The sequence below is a fragment of the Neolamprologus brichardi genome, chromosome 4 (assembly GCF_056152115.1).
Source record: "Neolamprologus brichardi isolate AB-2024 chromosome 4, ASM5615211v1, whole genome shotgun sequence".
Lineage (NCBI taxonomy): Eukaryota > Metazoa > Chordata > Actinopteri > Cichliformes > Cichlidae > Neolamprologus > Neolamprologus brichardi.
The window spans coordinates 23,763,335-23,784,220 of NC_142107.1; the positions used below are offsets into that span (position 1 = coordinate 23,763,335).

General features: G+C 41.3%; 1 protein-coding gene across 1 annotated transcript in view; it reads left to right on the forward strand.

The window, feature by feature from the left end:
• grin2ca (glutamate receptor, ionotropic, N-methyl D-aspartate 2Ca) overlaps positions 1 to 20,886 on the forward strand; it is an 89,409-nt gene that overhangs the window by 46,152 nt on the left and 22,371 nt on the right. The window contains exons 3-5 of the mRNA XM_006801942.2: positions 1,041 to 1,642; positions 6,947 to 7,061; positions 15,947 to 16,158. Coding sequence (XP_006802005.2) covers positions 1,041 to 1,642; positions 6,947 to 7,061; positions 15,947 to 16,158 — 929 coding nt within the window. The remainder of the gene's footprint in view (positions 1 to 1,040; positions 1,643 to 6,946; positions 7,062 to 15,946; positions 16,159 to 20,886) is intronic.

Genomic DNA, 20,886 nt, shown 5'->3' on the forward strand with positions numbered 1-20,886 from the left:
ATAAATAATAAATAAAATAATAATTGGCCCCCTAGTGGCCAATCTAAAAAACTACAACAGAAATGACCAGCCACCCTCTGATTAATGAAATAAGTTGGTATCGGTTCATGGTATTGGTTAACTTTTACGAGTATGAGTACACACACATTTTACAGTATCGGCCCCGATACCCGATACCAGTATCGGTATCGGTGCATCCCTAGTAGAAAGTGTCTCTACTGCCACTTTAAGAAAGTATTCCTTTGTGCCAGAAAGACTTTAACACATCTTACCAAGGATAATTTACAGCCACTTTGTCTTTAATTCTGTGCTGATTCATCACCGTTAAATGTTTCAGACAGCGGGTTTAAATGGTAGCTCATCACTAAATCAACTAAATCACAGTAAAGAAAAAGAAAAACGGCTTCTCGGTTGAATCTTTAGAGCGATCTCAGTCAAACCCAATCACAGCTGCCGCAGCTAACAAAGCTTCGCTTCTCCAGAAAAGTTGCATTAAAAGAAAGAGGCGAGAGAGGTGGGGCTGTGTCTCATACCACGAGCTATTTTCTCACCACTCCGCTTTTTCCTGATAATACACTTAACAGAAAACCCATCTTTATTCCTCCCCTCAAGGTCAGTGCATTTTCAGAGGAGACGGGTGAAACGGCGCAGGTGCTGGCCGCAGTGATAGTGCCATCCCTCTGCATTTGCAAGTATGGATGGCATCCACTGTTTGCACGGCAAAAATAAGACATGTGGGTTTAAGTGATGAATGAGTCTGCGGCTCCTGGTGGAGCAAAATAAAACAGAACCACTTAGCTCTTGTCAAAGCTGCACTGCAGACTGGTTGGGCGACTCTCTTCCAGGTGTCCGAGGATGAATTATGTGCGTGTGCAGTCTTATTGGTACGAGGGGGGGTCCTCCAGAGATGTTGCTGCACATTTTCCAAACTGAACTGAGATAATCATTTGCTTTTTAATCAGCGACAAATTGTGTAGTGTGTGCCAACAAAGCATGAAGGTGTTTCCCCAACGTCACACCATGTTGTCCTCTCCCTCCAGGGTGAGGGCTCCAACTTCCTCCAGCTGGGCTCCTCCATCGAGCAGCAGATCAACGGTATGTTCAAGGTGATGGAGGAATACAACTGGGACAGCTTCGTGGTCATAACCAGCCTCTACCCGGGTTACGAAGCCTACGTGGATTACATCAAGTCCTTTACTGACACCAGCTACTTCATATGGGATCTGCAGGACGTTCTGACCTTCGACATGTCCACTGACATCACGAACGACATACGAGCGCGGAGGCTGCTGCAGCAGATAGACGCCCAGGTGCTGCTGGTCTACTGCTCCCACGAAGAGGCCCAGTACCTGTTTGCCATGGCAGGAGAGGTCGGATTAGTGGGACCAGACTACATCTGGATTATCCCGAGCCTGGCTGTGGGGAACCCGGACATCCCTCCACCCGACAGCTTCCCGGTGGGGCTCATCAGCATCATTACGGACCGGTGGAGGATGAGCCTGAGGAAAAGGGTGCGCGACGGGGTTGCTATCGTCGTGAAAGGTGTCCAGAGTTTTCGAAAACAAAGAGGCTTCGTTCCCGAGGGCCACAGCGACTGTCACAACCCTGTCAAGGCGTTAGCTACCAATGACACCCTGTTCAGGTAAGCTACAATGTTGCGGGCAGCGCCTTTACTTTACTACCAACTGTTTCTGTCTGTTGGTAGGCATATCCTGCATATCCTTAATGTAAAAGAATTAAATTCTTTATAATATGATAAGTAAACTGCTAATGAAGCAGTGCTACCGGCCTCAAACTGTGTGACACAGTTTAAGTTTATAAGAAAAAAATTAATTAATTAAAAGAGGTCATATGGACATTCTGTCCGGTAAAGTTGGCATAACACAAGTTCACCCCGATGTCTAATTTATCTGTAGATAAATTCAAATTCATATACTTAAGTTCAGGAGAAGAATTTATTTTATTTTATTAAGCTCCATCTACAGGTATAAAAAGATTACTCCTCAGACTGCTTAAAATCACTTCAATGACATTTAAGACTAAACTTGTGAACATAAACTCCCCACAGAAAGGAACCAGGAAGTAAAATCCAATTTATTTAGCTTAAATTTACACATTTTAATATATTTTTAAGACTTTTGAACCACTAATAAATTAGCCATTATATCTCATCTGTTATAAAATATACAGGTTTATTCAAACTGTGAAAAAGTTCAATTCATTCATCACTTGCGTGACAATAAGGTTAAATGTGATTTGGTGCTGACATGCAGGTATATCCTGTCGCAATTGTGGAAATTCTCACAATAGCCTCCTAATTTGGAGCATCACGGGAAAGCCTGGGGGAAAAAGAGCAGGAAGTATTAGATTTTACTGGCTAGCAGTTTGCAGGTGTGTGTTACCACAACTACACAATCCTCCTAGGACCTCGAAGTAATTTCACCCCAAAGTCAGACTGAAAAAACAAGAGCTAGATTTTAGTTAGCATGCTAAATGTGACATCATAACAGCACGACTAGAAAAAGAGAGAAAAAAACATGGCAGCTTACTTGCTCAGGTCTGCATCTGAACAAAACACCGCACCTTTAGAGCAAAGTCCAAAGTGCCAATGTTTGGTCGTAAAACATAGACCAAGTCTGGAGAAAACCAAACACCACAAACACATCATACAGTACCAACTGTCAGCACGGTGGTGGAGACCTGATGTTTTGGGCTCATTTTAGAGCTACAGGACGTGGGCGCCTGTGCAGTCATCAAGCCATAAAGTCCTCTGGATACTAAAATATTCTAGAATCAATCGTGAGACCATCTGTCTCCAACAGAACGGCTGAAAAAGGAAAGATTGAAGAAAGTCCCAGTCAGAGTCCCCACCTGCATCTGACTGAAGTGCTGAGACAGCTGTGAATAAATGAATGGCTGCAAAGGCCTCAATGAACTGAAACTATGTTGTAGAGAAAAGTGGACGTTACAACGTTACAACGTCACAATGTTACAACGTCACAACGTCACAATGTTACAACGTCACAATGTTACAACGTCACAATGTTACAACGTCACAATGTTACAACGTCACAACGTCACAATGTTACAACATCCAGTTATTGCTGCTCAATAGAATAGAATTCTAAAGTACAAAAAAACCACTAATTAACAGATTCTAGAGAGACGCAGAGCCTTGCATTGTTCACGTGCTGCCATCTTGGTCACAGTGGTGGTTCTACAAGCTACTGAACGCAGGGGTGGACTGCAGAGAGACCTATGAAAACGTCTCTTTTATGACTGTATCTCACATTTAGAAACTAAAGGTGCACACAGAGGTGCCAGAGTCGAGCCAAAGCTTTATCGCCTCTCACGCTGCCCGTGCTTCCCCTCTCTACCAAGTTTCACAAAACTCACTGTGATTATTGTTTAAACCTGCTGGCAGACAAACGCTGAACACACGAGTTTCTCCACTGGGAAAAACTGGTTACCGGGCCAGTCCTCGTAAAATGCCGCGAGTGCCGCAGTTTGACGTTAATGGAGCTGATTGTGAGCATGAGATATGAACTCTGTACTTTATAATGTCTAGCTTGTCGTGTTTAATTGGACACTAGACTCTAAGGACAGCGCTTTAAATTTAAATTGAACCCCAGAGTTTTGGAAACGCACTCAAAAATGTACCAGCTGTTACAGCAGCTGCACAAGAGGAGCTCAAACAACCGCGAGACGTCTTCAGGACAAATAAATTAACACTTTAACACACCGACATTTATCTTCTTTTATACCATTTTATCATTTTTATGTTGCAGATAGAAAAAAACCTGCTTGCTCACTCTTCCTATGTCTATATTTTTGACTTATATCTGTATTTATTTTGGGTGGAGTTGAGCTCTGCCACTGATTCGAAGCAGTGACGATATTTCACAGAGAAGTCAATATTTGGAGTTATTATAATAAATTAGGTTAAATTGCTCCCTGGTGGTCAGAGATCACACACTGAGTATTCTTTCATTTTTGATATATCAAAGATAAGAGCGGTAATGGCTCCGTCTTACATCTGTGGGACATGGCAAGATTGAGGTCAACAACCACTTATTTATTCATGACTGCCCATCTGTTTGATGCTGTGGAGCACATTTTATGGCGACTGTCACTCTCCCAAACTGTGTCCTCTGCCCCGCTGCCATCTATCTCCTCGTCTCTCCGGCGCTGAGCGCTCTGCTGTATCTCCTGGAGGCCGCAGGGTAATTTAGTTGGCGGGCAGGGTGTTGGTAACGGTGGGTAAGGGGCGTGGTTTCGCATCGCCAAAAGAGTAATCTGACACCATCTGTGCCGTTGAGCACACAAGAAATCCTATTTTATTGGGAAAATGTTTTAATCAGCAAAAGGGAAGCACTAGGAAAAAACTGCCCCGGCAACAGCTTTTGGCTCATGTAAGCCAAGGTCATTCAGGGAGACTGAGGGCGTTTTGCGTGTAAATGTTTATATGTGCAGGTTTAGACGGTCACCATGGGGCACCGAACAGGACACAAGCGTCACCAGACACTCGCCTTGCATTATGAAACATCGCTCTCTCCCTCTCATGTCAGAAGTCGTTTATCTTACAGAGTCTTCAGAGCCTTGGGGGGGACAACTTTTCCTTTTGTAAACCCAAACCGTCCATAAAAGAGCGGAAAATTGAGAACAGGCTTTGATAATGTACAAACCCGTCCGTTTAAACTCGCTAAACCCAGCAGGCGTGATTTGAATAGCGGCAGTAACGTGAAGGTCGGCGAGAGAGAACAAAGCACTTCTGTCACCTCTCGTGTTTGCAGCCAGATCAAACGCGAACGACGGCCTCTCCTCCCGGATTCCTCCGCACATCGCTGGAGTTGGAAACAGGCTTTTGATAATGAGTCGGCTCACCTGTTAATGAGATTATTGCACGATACCAGATTAAAGGGGCTTTTCGCATAGACCTGTTCTCCTCTCAGCAGGCCTTCGTCACCTCTGCTGGAGTGTGAGAAAGCAGCGCCACAGGTCTAATGTGACAGAGGATGTGGAAGCCGAAGGAGCAGGAAACCATTGTCGCTGGCGTTCTCAGATTACCCGAGCAGTGTTCAAAGGCTTTAATAATCCCAAAAGCTACATGTATGCTCCTCCTACACCTGAGTTAGGACTAAAACAACTGGTTTATTAATCACTGAGTCAATCAACAGTAAAATTATTGGCAATTATCTTAATAAGTGATTTGTTTTAATGACTTGGCAAGCAACAGATGTCAAACATTACTTTATCCCTGCCTCTCAAGTCAGATGATTTGTTAAATCAAAGAATTCAAACTCTTTCAGTCTTGTAGCACAGCGGTCTCCAACCTTTTTTTGCGCCATGGACCGGTTTGTGCCCGACAATATTTTCACGGACCGGCCTTTAAGGTGTCGCGGATAAATACAACAAAATAAAACTAGTACCGGTACTGAAAAAAAGAAGATTTATTCATAACACACGTGAAAAGACCCAGGAAAACCGAGTAAATGATAAAAACGATAACAAAATAACGCTGAAAACCAATAAAAACCCTGAAAACTTTACATTTCACACCTGAGTCTCAACTCTCGCGGCCCGGTACCAAACGACTCACGGACCGGTACCGGTCCGAGGCCCGGGGGTTGGGGACCGCTGTTGTAGCTTGCTTACCACCCTTCTACACCTGACGGGGTAAAAAAAGGGTGAACATTAACACCACCCAGTTGACTTTTTTGCCAAGTATTATAGTTTTCAGCAACTGCCTCCTGAACAATGTCAGCCCATTCCTCTTTAACAAATCTCTCAGGATCCTGCAAATTCTTATTTGATTTTTATCAGCATGTACCTTGGTCTTCAGCCAGTTAATAACATTCACTTTGGTCTTGCAGAGTAAGTTCTTCACCAAGAGCGACACTTAGTCTGGGTCGCTGTTGGAAGACATCTCAAAAACTGTGGATCCACTGGGAACTGTTCGACTGCTGCACAGTTGTGGTTATAAGGTGGCAGTTAGTTGGCATCACATGTGAATTCACTTATTTAGCATTTTTATTTATAATAGAGGTGGGAATCACCACACATCCCACGATACAATATTATTGCAATTTTTAAAAATATTTTGCGATATTCAGATTCTGTACATAAAGGTAAACTTTATCAATATTAATTTTCTCTAATATCAAAGTCTCACACTCAGTCTTTCTCTCATTTCAGTTTGATTGTTGACAAACTGAACGGTTTGTATTACAGTCTAGTCCAACTTAACTGAATCAACCATCTGGTACAATTATAGCTATTCTGAACTATGCAGTTTATGAAAACTATGCAGCCCCTTCAGCAACTGAAGAATTTGAAAGTAAATTAAAACAAAATATAATTTTACATTAAATAAAAAAGTTTTAAACTTAATTAAAATAAAACATGTCTTAAATTAAAATAAGTAAACTGTCATGTTTATTGCTGCCATAAAAAAGTTAAACACATTTGGACAGTGAAGGAATGTCAGGATTCTTGCTCAGAAAAAGGATCAACATGCTCTGAAGTCAGAGCACAAAAACCTTTTTTTGTAACAAAATATCGATTTCTGCTGTCCCTGTATCGATACATTATTAGCAAACAAAATATCACGACGCTGCACAGTATCGATTTTTTCCCCCACCCCTAATTTATAACGCACTTTACATCCAACAATGTTGGCCAAAGTGCTACAAATATAAAACAAAGAGAAAACAGTTTAAATTACATCTAGAATATCTTAAAAATAAAAATAATGTCAACAAGTCCTGCTGTGCTGAAAGCCGAGGTAAATATATATGTTTTAAGATGTGATTTTAAAACACAGCTTCTGTAGCAAATTTCTTTGTACGTCTTGTTATATTGTTGCACACATACATGTTTAAATGCTGAATGCTGAAACATATTACAAGTTGAACTCACTGATCATGTTCTGGGGTTTCTGTTTCAGGCACATGTTGAATGTAACATGGGAGCACAATGACTTCTCCTTCAACACTCATGGTTACCTGGTGAATCCAGCCATGATAATCATCACTCTGGACAGAGAGCGACAGTGGGACAAGGTAAGACGACGGCAGCTGCTCGACTTCACACCAAATGGCTTTTTAAATGTGTGTCTGATTATTTCAACTAACAGTTGAGCTCACACAATGAGGAGTGTTTACAGGACACTGATGTCTTTCTCTGCATGCTAACAGCAGAGTGATTTCATACATCGCCGGTCTCTTTGCATAGACTAGTTAGCGGAATCAAAGCTCCACTGATACACAATGAAATAATGAAGGATCGCCTCCTAATCACACACAGCACATTCACCCCCACTGATCCCACTGATCCCACCCTACACTTCTTCGAAGGATATTAAAGTAAAACCCACACACTCGGGAAACTTTGCTTCGGCAAGCTGCCTCATTGATATTGAAACATTCATTAAACCATCTGATGTAACACTAGACTGGAGGGAGTTCACGTCCTCATCAAGTTCAACAGAAAGTGCTTAGTTTCACATGATGCACAAAATGAAGAGACACCAGCAGTTCAAAGCTAATTATGTTAATTTAATGTTTTAAGATGTTACTTCCTGTAACTTCCAATATGTTATTGGGACTGGGAGAAAATGGGAAGCTGTAATGGCAACATAAACAAACAATTTGTGGATATGGAAGGAGATTGAAGCCGTTTTGTGCATCATTCAACACTACACCAAACACTATTGACTTTTGTGTACATGAGACAATCAAATGTTAACAGTCAATCAATTCCAATTAATCAACTGTAAAGAAAACCAATCAGAAAATAATTTAAAATCATTACGGTTGAATACTTCTACTAGAGTCATCACAGAATTTTAAAACTTCTAGAGTGCAGAGACCTAAAACTGTTTTAGTTTGGATCAGTATAGTCGATAGAAACATTTAATAATTGGTGGCATAGCTTCATATTTCCATCAAACAAACCCAGCACAGAACAGCGCAGCCATCCAAAACAGCAGACACGGCACTGATTAAGTGAGGCAACGCATGGAAGGAGCTGCCGGGTTGTAAGTGGGTTACAAAGTGGCTTGCAGGCACAAACCAACCGTAGGAAAGTTAGAGCAGCCTAAACAGGACAGCCTGTGAGATCCGCCAACTGGACGCTGATCTGGTCTGCTGTTGAGATCAGCTGATGTACCTGCAGCGGAACTAACTGTGGATTGTGCACATTCAGATATAAATAAATATTTAAGAAAAAGCAGCAATTTGCACATTTAAAAACTAGATCTGGAGATTATCTGGTATATTATCTTTAATCACCGTTTATCTTTGGAAACAGTTTTTTATTTTTGTGTCTCCATCTTATTTTCTTTATATCCCATTTCTTTCTGAACAGACAAGTCTTTCCTTTGGTATCTTGTCCTGGTGCATTATTCATTATGGCTCAGTCACACTAGAAAATAGGACAGCGACCGCCTTGAAACTAGAGGGAGGGGGGTGGAGGGTTGCTCCGTGTTTTCATTGAATTTGTTTGCAATCAAAAAACAATTTCAAGAAGCTGCAGTTTCTGTGCAATCGCTCATGCACAGGTTGAACGCACAAGCATGCAACACCCTCAGTCTCTAGGAAACAACTTCTGACTGTAGGCAGTTGCACAGGTTGCCTACAATTAGGCAACTTGTCTCCAAACAATTGCGGTACAACTCTGACCTGACTCCAATTTTTAAGTGAAGGTTTGCAAATAATGCTGTCAAATTTAAACACGCATTCAAATTGCCAACACAATGCAATCAGTCAGGCTCAGTCTATGCTGATGAACACAACTCATCTGTGACATGTTTGCCAAAGACGACTCAACTGGTTGCCAACTGGTTCTGATTATACTCCTGTATAAAACCAAGATTGCTGACACTTATGTAAAGTTGCAGTTAAATTGCCGTCCTGCAGCAACAGGATCACAACTACGAGTTTGTGGCGATGCTCTGAATGCAAGCAGCTAATGAATTTATGTTTAATGTCCATTTCTGTCTGTGTAGAAGGCAACGGACTTGTAATGTTTTTAGGTTTTATCACAGTTGATCTCCATCTCACAAACAGATTGCAAGTAACTGTCGACGTGACCCAATTCAATCACAAACTGACAGCAGACTCATAGCAAACCGACTCCATTTTATTGCCTATTTATTCCCGTCTTGATGGACCAAAGTCACTTTGAAGTTAGCAGCTAGACCTGGTGCCCCGTCTACATAGCAACGAGAAAATGAGAAGTTCACAGCACACAGCTGCAATAATTTTAGTCACATCGCGGTGTCTGACTACTTTTTCCAAATCGTTCCATGCTCTCTTCTTTTTTTTCCCCCCCTCTTTATTTATAAAGTTTTGCACATGTAATTTGACATATCAGGCCCAATACAGCAAGTACCAACCGATATAAAGACATATATCAAAACAAATTAGGCCATTAAGATTCAGATGATAACAATAAAACAGAAAAAAAAAAAAGGAAAAAAAAAAGGAAAAAAGGAAGAAAAACAAAAAAACAACAACCCACACACAGAAAACAACAAAAAAACAAACAAACAAACAAACAAAATAATAATAATTTAAAAAAAAAATCAACTCCCTCCCAAAACCATAACAAAAGGGAACCCTGTGGTACAAAAGTTTAGTCTGTTGTAAGTGTTAAAGTAAAAGGCTGCCACATCTGTGAGAACTTATTAACATTTCCTCTGAGTCTAAATTTTGTTTTCTCCATTTTTAAAAAGAATCTTCTTTTTTAAAGTAACGACCAACAGAAAACTTCCTGGAAGTGTAACTCTGTCTCCTCTAATATGTAAACACAATGCTAACAATAGAAGACTGAATCTAAATTGAATTCACTGATGTAAACATGAACTGGATAGGTCATGTGACAAGCAGCTCAGCTGAGTTTAGCATAAGACGTTAGTCGTATTGACTCAGAAACACTTTCACATAAAATATGAAATGTGTCCTCCAATCACCCCCCGACTCCAGCACTCCTCATTCCCAGCGTGCTGACCTTTACATAAACCTTTCTGGGGAGGAAAAATACATTTCTCCCGTTCCCTGGAAGAACAACACTGCACTCATTTCACAAAATTTTGTCTAAGAAGTGTGAGGCAATCTATTTTGTGTGCTCCACTTTCTGTTGCCTCTATTCTCTGAAAGCTGAAAATCAATTCCACCTTTTGATTTCCTTTTTACCAGCCTTTGTGTTGCACACATGCAGAGGCAGCCGGCCTGTTACATTCATACATCATCTCCGTATAAGCAGCCTCACAGTTTTGAGGCTGCTGCCCGGCATTACACGCCTCATATTTTTTAACTTATTAAAAAAACCTACATCACTACAACGCTCTTATCGGCCGGGCCTAATATGGAACTTGCCAAGAGTCATTGTTCAGCTGTTTCCACAGATCTACAACTCAAAGTCATTTGGAAAGAGCAAGAGAGAGTGAGAGAGAGAGCATGACAAAAGAAAGTGGAGACGGAAAGAAAAGGCCCCTGAGAATGACGAGAAGTGTTCCTGTCATTGCCGTTATCTGCAATTTTCTAGCTGCATGCAACACTTGCAAACCCTGAAAGTAGAGCCTCACTACTGAAAAGGATTTAACTGGAAAGACGGATCCAGTTGCTCTTTCCCAACAGATTTTCTGTGATATAAACCACCAGTTCTCTTTCCAGACAATTAATAATAGAATTAAAACTCTCATGACAGTGTTTGCTATAAATTAAGCTTCCCATTCCTTATTCTTGCTTAGGTGCTGCGTGAAACACAAACATCTTTTTACCGATGTCTCAGATGAACGAACAATGAAGATTTCACAGTCTAAGCAGCCACAGGCTTCACTCATCTCAGTGTGTTCTCTTGTAAATTGAAATTCTGAGTGACTAAATGCCCAAGAGTGGGATGATACTGTAACAGTGGACTGATCGATATGACTGGCAGGAAAGAAGAATAACTGTGAGGTCCAGGGAGGCCTGAGATATTTGCACTTTTCTGTCGACGTTCAGTTTTTTTCCATTTCACTGTGACAGGCTTTACCGACTGGCATGATGAGATAGGATTGCCCCCCTTCCTGCATAAACAGCAGAGATTATGTGGGAGGAAAAACATTGTGTTCAGACTGGCGCATGTTTTTTTTAGCTCTCCAGGAAGTTGATGACATTTACAGAAGCACAGTCAAGTGAACTAGAAAGAATTTTGTTTAAATATCAATAAGCTCACATTTGTCCCAAATACCTCACTGCCAGAAGTAAAACGCAAGTGGAATCGTTTCATCTACACGAAACAAAAAGGCGCCGACTATTTTAAAAATGTGTCTAGGTGATTGATGTAGATGGAGACAACCGAGATACATCGCTACTTTGACCTACACTCAAGTATTAGGTTTACTGTTTTAAACTGGCAGAAATACAAAATAATTGCAACCACATGCAATAATTTTACAGTCTCGCTGCCTTTGAAATGGGTGCTTTAACTCTTTAAGACCTACCATAGAACCAAGTCCACCAGAGCTTATATTATATTTTTACATGCTGTGGAGCCATTTTTGGGAGCATTTCAAGTTGCTATACATCAATACAACCATTACAGCCTAAATTTTAATAATATGTCTGCATTAAGTCCATAGTAATTACATACATTGCAAAAAAGTGCAATAAACTACAAAAAAATTTAAAATTGTTTTTGTTTTTTTAACATATATTTCTAGTTAGAGAAATTTAAGAGGCTTATCCCTCAAAACTGTAAATACAAAAAAGTTGCACAAAATAGTTTCCCATCACAGGACATTTATTTTGAGTGTCTTCATAGTTTTATTTTTGAAATACACCAATTTTTATATACTGCAGGAAAAACGAAAAAAAATATTATGATGCAAATTTGCAAAAAAGCAGCATATGCATCAAAATAAACTATTTCCAGCAGTGCAATATGAGTCCTAAGCATCCCAGAAACGACACAGAAAGTCATAAAGTCAAAGATAACTTTTAAAAACACCAGTATAGGCTCATGAGGCCCTGGTGGTAAAAAACTACATTTCCACAAAATAACGTCACTTCCGATTTCGGGCAGGTCATGGCGGACATGCGATAGTTCAAACAGCTGATCGGATCGGCAAAGCCTGTTTCTGGAATATTATGTTTATGTTGCTGCAAGTGCTTTTTATGCAGTTTTTGCAAAGCTATATGTGGAAGGAAACTGTGACCGAGGACAAGCTGATGGCATAAGATGTAAGTACAACTCCTCCGGTTTCATATGCAAAAAAATTATTGCGCTAGCTCACGTGGTTGCAGAGCTACCGGGATTTAAAAATAGTTACACAAAACGGAGCGTGCCCGCTCCGACCGGCTTTAAAGGGTTCTGTTCGCAGTCAGCTGCCGTCTTCAAAGCAATAACACGGAGTCAATCTCCAGTTAGTTGGCTTATTAAATGATATTAAGTTGGCAGTTACATAAAGTGGCAAAGAGTCCAGAAATTCAATAACTCCTCCACAAATAGTGACATAACTCCTGAAGGACTGCGATTTAACTGATAAATGCTTTTATGTAAGAACCACAAAAAGTTGAGTCGCGTTTCATGTCGCAAGGAGACGCAACGCAGATGGATTGTGTTCATGGTGCAGACCGGATCAGACTGACTGTGAAGTATCTGCAAATCGAGCAACAATTTGCAAACATGTGCCAACGTCTCTGAATGTGATTTGTCCTGTTTTGTGCCATCAGTCTAGGGCAGGGGGTGTCCAACTCCAGGCCTCGAGGGCCTGCAGGTTTTAGACGTTTCCTTGATCCATCACAGCTGATTTAAATGGCTAAATTAGCTCCTCAACATGTCTTGAAGTTCTCCAGAGCCAGGTAATGAACTAATCATTTGATTCAGGTGTGTTGACCCAAGGCGAGATCTAAAACCTGCAGGACACCGGCCCTTGAGGCCTGGAGTTGGACACCCCTGGTGTAGAGTAACTGAGTCATAAAGGGGGCAGGAAAATCATTCATCGTGACAAAGAAACATCCCTCAAAGCCGCTGCTTTGTTTAAACACATCAAAACTCGTCTTGGTGGTCATTTTATTTCATTTGGTCCTTTGTATTTGAGATGTGATCATCCAGACCAGCGTCTGTGAGAGCTGGATGATGACTCTGGTCTGTCTGGTTAGCCGACCACATCCACACAAGTCAGTGTTTTGCAACAGGAGATGGATTTGCACGCCTAGCTCTGGCTAGCATTGGGCGTTGCTGAGTTTCACTAACCTTAGCTCACTTGCCTGCTAACAACGTCATTAGCCATTAACCTTGAAGCCACATCAGTTTTCATTTTGACGTCCTTGTAGCATTTGTGCTGGAGTCTGTGTTGTGCTGGGAGGCGGTCATTCGTTTAATTAGTGAGTAATGGACTCCATTTCTACCTCCCGGTAATTTATGGTTGCTCACTGTTAAAGCTGTGAGCAGAAGTGTCGCTTACTTTGGATTTTCACCGAAGCAAGAAAGTTGGGAAAGGTCTCATTTTCAAAGTCAATCGGCTCAAACACTGGGAAAGTTGCATGTAGCACTTTCAGAACAAATCTTAATGACCATGTTCAGCTTTGTGTATGACTTTGTCTTTGCTTCTGAACATCATTTGTTGCCAAATCTACCAGGACCTGCATGTGCTTGCAATGCTGGAGTTTGCCAGATGACGCCGCACTGTTGCCGAGTTTGTTACCAGATTTGTCTGCGCTGCCATCTTCAAATCAAATCAAAATTTATTTATATAGCACATATTAAAACAACAGTGTTGACCATAGTGCTTCACAGTCAGTAAAAACACGAGACAATTAAAACAAACAATAAAACAGGACAACAAACAATAGATAACAACACAACAAGCTAGAACAGCCAACTAGACAGAATCAAAAGCCAAAGTAAAAAGATAAGTTTTAAGACGTGATTTAAAAAACTGGATAGACTCGGCAGTACGAATATGAACAGGGAGGTTATTCCAGAGTCTGGGTGTCACGGTTGCAAAGGCCCGGTCACCTCTCGACTTCATTCGAGACCTAGGTTGTGCTAGGAGCCTGTGATTGGATGATCTAAGTGCTCTGTTGGGATTGTATAAGTGGAGTAGTTCAGAAAGATAGCTGGGCGCTAAATTGTTCAGAATTTTAAAAGTTAACAAAAGAATTTTAAAATCTATGTGATATTTAACAGGGAGCCAATGTAGTTTGGCTAAAATTGGAGTGATGTGTTCATGGATTCTCATACCTGTTAAAAGACGCGCAGCTGCATTTTGAATTAACTGAAGCCGGTAAAGAGAAGAGTGTTGGAGGCCCGAGTAGAGGGAGTTACAGTCGTCCAATCTGGATGTGATAAATGCGTGGACAAGCTTTTCAAGGTCCTTTAAAGGAAGGAACGGCTTTGCTTTAGATATGTGACGCAACTGGCAAAAGCTGTTTTTTACCACAGTGGAGACCTGTTTCTCAAGTTTAAAAGAGCCATCCAGGAGCACTCCAAGGTTCCTTACAGTGAGCGAGAGATGGCTGGCGAGAGGGCCAAGGGCATCAGCTAACTGGTCTATCGGAGTGTGACTACCAAAGACTATGATTTCAGTCTTATTCTCGTTCAATGTAAGAAAATTATGTGATAACCAAATTTTAACTTCATGCAAACAGTTGAACAGAGGTTGCAAAGAAGCAGACACATCGGATTTCAGAGGTGAATAAATCTGGATATCATCGGCATAACAGTTGATAACAGGAGATGTTGAGATCTTCTCCATGAATCTGCAGCAATCCCTGTTCAAATGAGCGAGAGGGCAGATTAATGTCGTCGTTGTTTTCTGTTTGACGAATATTCTTCAAAGGTTTTAGCCAAAACTGTTGCAAACGAGACAGGGAGCCACACTACAATTTAACAGATGTAGAACGTGCTCTGGATTGAACGCTGGTGTTTCTGGACTTGACTCACTCTTCATGTTTCATATTGCCAGAGTGAAACGGAAATATTTCACCGCTGCAACGGGGTGTACTCTGGTCCAATGACAGCTGGGAGGGAGGGAGGGAAAAATGGATGGATGGATGTTTAAAATGTTTTAAAGTAGCGCCTGTTTACATTTGGGTTTCTGGTCCAACCCTCAGAAAGGTCATGCTTCTCTGGGAGTAAAATAACTGCAGCTGCTTGTACCTGTGAAACTGTGAAAGTCTGTTTGCCATTCATTTACTACACTGTGGCACAAAAAACAGCATTTAAAAATCAGTCTGACGTGTCAGTGTTTGTGGTAAACTGGGACCAACTGGTCCAACGCAACGTTCACTCCTCATTTGTGAGGCTGATTAAAGGAGGGTGAGTCAGAAGGGCCAATCAGTGGAGCTGAACAGGTCACGGCTTCTTTAAATAAGTGAGACTGAAATGTTTAATGTCTGATCTTTATTATGTATTCAGCTTGCTCGTGAATGCTCATTTCCCCACAACATCCAATTAAAATTAGCTCCCTGGTAATAAAGCGGGGGTGGAATTGCTTTCATTGCATTAGATGTATAATTGTGCTCTCTACATCCCCAGTGACCCAAAATCAATTTCCTCTAAACTGTCCAGGAACTAAAACGCTGCTCTCTGCGCCGGGACCAGACGCTCAAATAGCAACATGTCAAAACAGCACATACAGTTAGAGGATTGAGGACAAGTGTATTAAGAGTGGAGACTGAGATAGACGGGGTTACGCACTTCTGTCCTCACAGATGCATGAGGGGCTTATTTTCTCAATATTATACAATTATTTTTATGTAGTTTTGTGGCTCGGCTAAACAGATTTCCAGGATCCTCTGGAGTTTATTTATGTGGCTGTTCCCCCAAATCCATGTTTATTTCTGTGCCTCGCTGCTGTAACAAATCAGAACCACAGAAGCCATCTGGAGTTTGGTGCAGGGATTTTTCACCGCTTCGCATTAATCCACCCCCCCTCCTCTCTCTGTACCTTCAGGTGGGCACCTATGAAATGGGGATCCTGCAGATGAGATACCCCGTCTGGCCGCGGTTTGGCAGCTACTTAGAGCCCGTGTCAGATTACAGGCACCTCACAGTGGCCACGCTGGAGGAGCGGCCCTTTGTCATCGTGGAGGCAGTGGACCCCGTGACTGGTACCTGTGTTAGCAACACCGTGCCCTGCCGACGACAGTCCAATAAGACTGAGACGTAAGTGAAGCGACTCGTTTTGCTGGCTGACGAGACAAACGTTGCATTTTCAGTGCTATCCTCATTAACGCTCACAGGGTGGAGTTAAAAGCTGAAAATTAGATGAATAGCATCACATATCATAAGTTGATTAATTACATTTCACATTCAGTTGTTTTACAAGCCAATTACTCCAAACACTACAGGGTGTAACCACTGGGACAGCAGGCTAATGTAACAGATGGTGGATGCAGTTTGTAGAAGAATATCGCTGACCAACAGAGTACGAGTTCGGACAACAGCTTGCAGAGCGCATTAAGCTAACAGCCGAGTTTAACCTTGGCCTTATGGCAAAGTTACATGTGAAATACATTTTAATTAGCTGAAGTCAGTTTGTACTTTAGTCGTCACCCCGTCGACTGGGGTCTGTGCAGAGAACAATAGCTGTTTTTTTTTTAAATCATACTTTTTATTTATCATCCCGATTTTATCTTTTTATACAATCTGCTTCCTTCTAACGATGTCACAGACAGCACTGTGCAAAAGATTTATGCAGGTGAGAAAAAATGCTGTAAACAAAGAATGCTTTCCGAAATGGAAGCGTTCATCTTTTATTTTCATCAATCAACAAAATGCAGCGAATGAACAAAAGAGAAATATTTGCTGTGACCACCCTTTGCCTTCTTCTACGTAAACTTGCACACAGTTTTTGAAGGAACTCGGCTGGTAGCTTGTTCCATCTTGGAGAACGAACCACAGATCTTCTGTGGATGTCATGTAATCCTGACACACTCGATGATGTTGAGATCAGGGCTCTGTGGGGGCCGTACCATCACTTCCAGTACTTCTTATTCTTCTTTATGTTGAAGATGGCTGTATGTTTGGGGTCTCTGTCCTGCTGCAGAAAACATTTGGGGCCAATAAACAATCATTTACACTTCTGAAAACTTTCTTTGTTTACAGCATTTTTCCACACCTGCCTGAAACTTTTGCACAGTGCTGCATATTAAATGTTTTCTGTTTCTTTATGGGCAATTCCACCTGCAATTTTGGGCAACTTTGATTGATTCTTACAGTAAATTATTCTACTCCATGTATTAGGGCTGCTCGATTATGGCAAAAATGATAATCACGATTATTTTCACTGAAATTGAGATCTCGATTATTTGACGATATTTATTTAACAATAACAATGTATCGAATAATGACTTTAAAGATTGTCAAAAAATAATATAAAATAGTGCAAATACTGATAACAGTGCAAATGTTTGCAATATAAGAAATAAATGAAAAATGTAAACATCTATGTTTAGTGAACTTTGCAGTGTTGCTCTGTGGTGCAGCTACGACACCGTAGCAAAGTTTACACACTGTGTCTACTTGATCCACGTCTGACTCCGCGAACCCATAATGTTTCCACACCACTGAAGTTTTTTTACCTCTTTTCAACCAACAGCAGTCACTCTCCTCTCCAAATAACTTCTGCTTAGCTTTCCGAGCTTCCCTCGGGTCCTCTTCTTAATTGTTGTGACACGTGTTCGAAATGCAGAGAGGTGCGCTCAATTTGCCACACGGAGCAGCGCGAGAGTAAAGCACGAGGGAGGGGCTAATAATCGGCTCAGTCATTTTTAATGATCGTTGAAAGCCCAGATCGTAATCGAGATTAAAATTCGATTAATTGAGCAGCCCTACCATGTATGTTAAATATGTTGGCAGGATGAAGGTGAAAAACAAGCAAAACTGAAAACGTCTAAAATAAAGTCCAAGACGAGGTTTATATTTTCATTCCATTGTACAGATTTGAGCTCAGTAACTTTGATTTCATGTAGAAATCATCGGTGACTCCACATGTTTATTATTAAAAAGAGATAAATGGACCGGTTCTTACATAAAGGTTTCAACTCTACCTGAGAGCTCAAAGCGCTCACACTATGCTTAGAATTAACATACTTTTTAACCCTTTAAGACCCATAAGACCAACCAAGTCCGCCAGAGCTTATATTATATTTTTACATGCTGTGGAGCCATTTTTGGGAGCATTTCAAGTTGCTATACATCAATACAACCATTACAGCCCAGATTTTAATAATATGTCTGCATTAAGTGCATAGTAATTACATAAATTGCAAAAAAGTGCAATAAACTACAAAAAATTTGAAAATCGTTTTTGTTTTTTTAACATATATTTCTAGTTAGAGAAATTTAAGAGGCTTATCCCTCAAAACTGTAAATACAAAAAAGTTGCACAAAATAGTTTCCCACCACAGGAAATTTATTTTAAGTATCTTCATAGTTTTATTTTTGAAATACACCAATTTTTATACACTGCAGGAAAAACAAAAATAAATATTATGATGCAAATTTGCAAAAAAAGCAGCATATGCATCAAAATAAACTATTTCCAGCAGTGCAATATGAGTCCTAAGCATCCCAGAAACGACACAGAAAGTCATAAAGTCAAAGATAACTTTTAAAAACACCAGTATAAGCTCATGAGGCCCTGATGGTAAAAAACTACATTTCCGCGAAAATGACGTCACTTCCGGTTTCGGGCAGGTCATGGCGGACATGCAAAAGTTCGCGCTGACGTCTATTCCAACGTCTATGAACAGCTGATCGGATCGGCAAAGCGTGTTTCTGGAATATTATGTTTTTGTTGCTGCAAGTGCTTTTTATGCAGTTTTTGCAAAGCTATATGTGGAAGGAAACTGTGACCGAGGACAAGCTGATGGCATAAGATGTAAGTACAACTCCTCCGGTTTCATATGCAAAAAAAATTATTGCGCTAGCTTATGTGGTTGCAGAGCTACCGGGATTTAAAAATAGTTACGCAAAACAGAGCATGCAGCTCCGACAGGCTTTAAAGGGTTAAACATGCTGTTGGTTTGTTATCAATTTGCTAGGCAGCTGCTGTTGTGTCTTTATCTTCAGGTGCCTCCCTGAATATACAGCAAGAGCTGGTCAGGTCATTTCAACATGTGTTGATCATCTCAGCCACACACATGTCTTATGTGAACCCACTTTACCACACAGTCCCACATGCACACTCACATGTTAACGTGCCCATTTTAATTGATTCTGTGACTAACTTGAGAGCGCCATTAGGTGTGAGATTAAGAGGCTCTTCCTCTGCCGTTAGCGCATGCATGACTTCTTATCACTCAATGGTGAGATGCTCATTAGGCTGCTTGGCCAGAGTGCAATATCCCGGAGATCGCTCTGTGACCCAATCAGGGAAATGTACGCGCTGCATGGAGGGGTATCAATTAGATGGGACGATTAGGCCATGTCATCAATCCCGAACACCTAGAGACTGATATTGGTGTTCATTAGTGGGGGGGAGAAGCACAGGCTATTATCCATTACTGACAATGGCGTTCACGACATGAAGGGGATGGAAGATGAAGATCACGTCCCTTCAGTGTTATGAAGCGCTGGAGTGCTTAATCGCTCATGCTGACCAAATCATCCTGCCAGTACGGAAAGAGCGTAATTCCTCTTGTCAAACAATGAAACGTTTTCACAGAGCCGAACAAAAATTCAAGGAAAAAGAAGACGGAGGCCCAACGAAGCATCCGGCACTTTGGGCAGTCGAAGGAGAAACATCGGCCAATGAAGGGTGATCCTTGAGTACAGACACACTGAGGGCTTCATCTATAGGTTTTATTTATCATTCATTTAGTCTGAATTGTCAGAGACTGGTGAGAGTGGCCACCTGAGTGATGTCTTCAGATTGCCCGTTCTGCCAATTCAAAAGTAATCTCTTTGCAACACTAGCAAAACAGAGTATTTGGGAATCTGCACAAAAAGGGAATGGCAACATTGTGATGTGTGATGTGTCTTTTATCCATCACAGCTGATTTAAATGGCTAAATGACCTCTTCAACGTGTCTTGAAGTTCTCCAGAGGCCTAGTAATGAACTAATCATTTGATTTAGGTGAGATCTAAAACCTGCAGGACACTGGCTCTCGAGGCCTGGAGTTCATCATCCCTGACCTAAACAATCAGACATCCACTTCAACTACAAAACTATGCAGGAATACATTTATACGTGGAAAGGGTTTAGACTCTAGGGCAGAGGTGGGCAACTCCAGGCCTCGAGGGCCGGTGTCCCTGCAGGTTTTAGATGTGTCCTTGAACCAACACAGCTGATTTAAATGGCTAAATTAGCTCCTGAAGTTCTCCAGAGGCCTGGTAACGAACTAATCATGTGATTCAGGTGTGTTGACTCAAGGTGAGAGCTAAAACTTGCAGGACACCGGCCCTCGGGGCCTGGAGTTGCCCACCCCTGCTCTAGGGATAAGTAAAGATTTGAAATAAATAAGTCTAGAGTTAGACTGATCTGAGACTTTCCTGCCTTATATAATTTTGTTATCCTAGAAGAATAAATCCATAATGCAATTAAAGATCGAGGCTGCAGAGCAGAACGAGGACTACAGTCAGCACCTGCAGTCTGAGATTGTGAGGATTGTGGAGGAGAGCTGCTTCTCCACAGATATCCTCAGCTGATTGCATTGTTCAGTCATCTCTGACACACACACATGTATTTATGTGTGTATAATCTCTAATGTGTAAAATACTGACCAACTGGAGTTAAGTTATTTTCATACACTTCTCTGTATGAGAAAACACTTTCAGTACTTGCAGGTTACACATTTGCACTCCCGATAGTGGTCGGCCAATTTCCCCCTCAGCCTCTTAAAAGCACCATCTTTCTTTATCTGAATCTCCACAACAGCACTACAGCA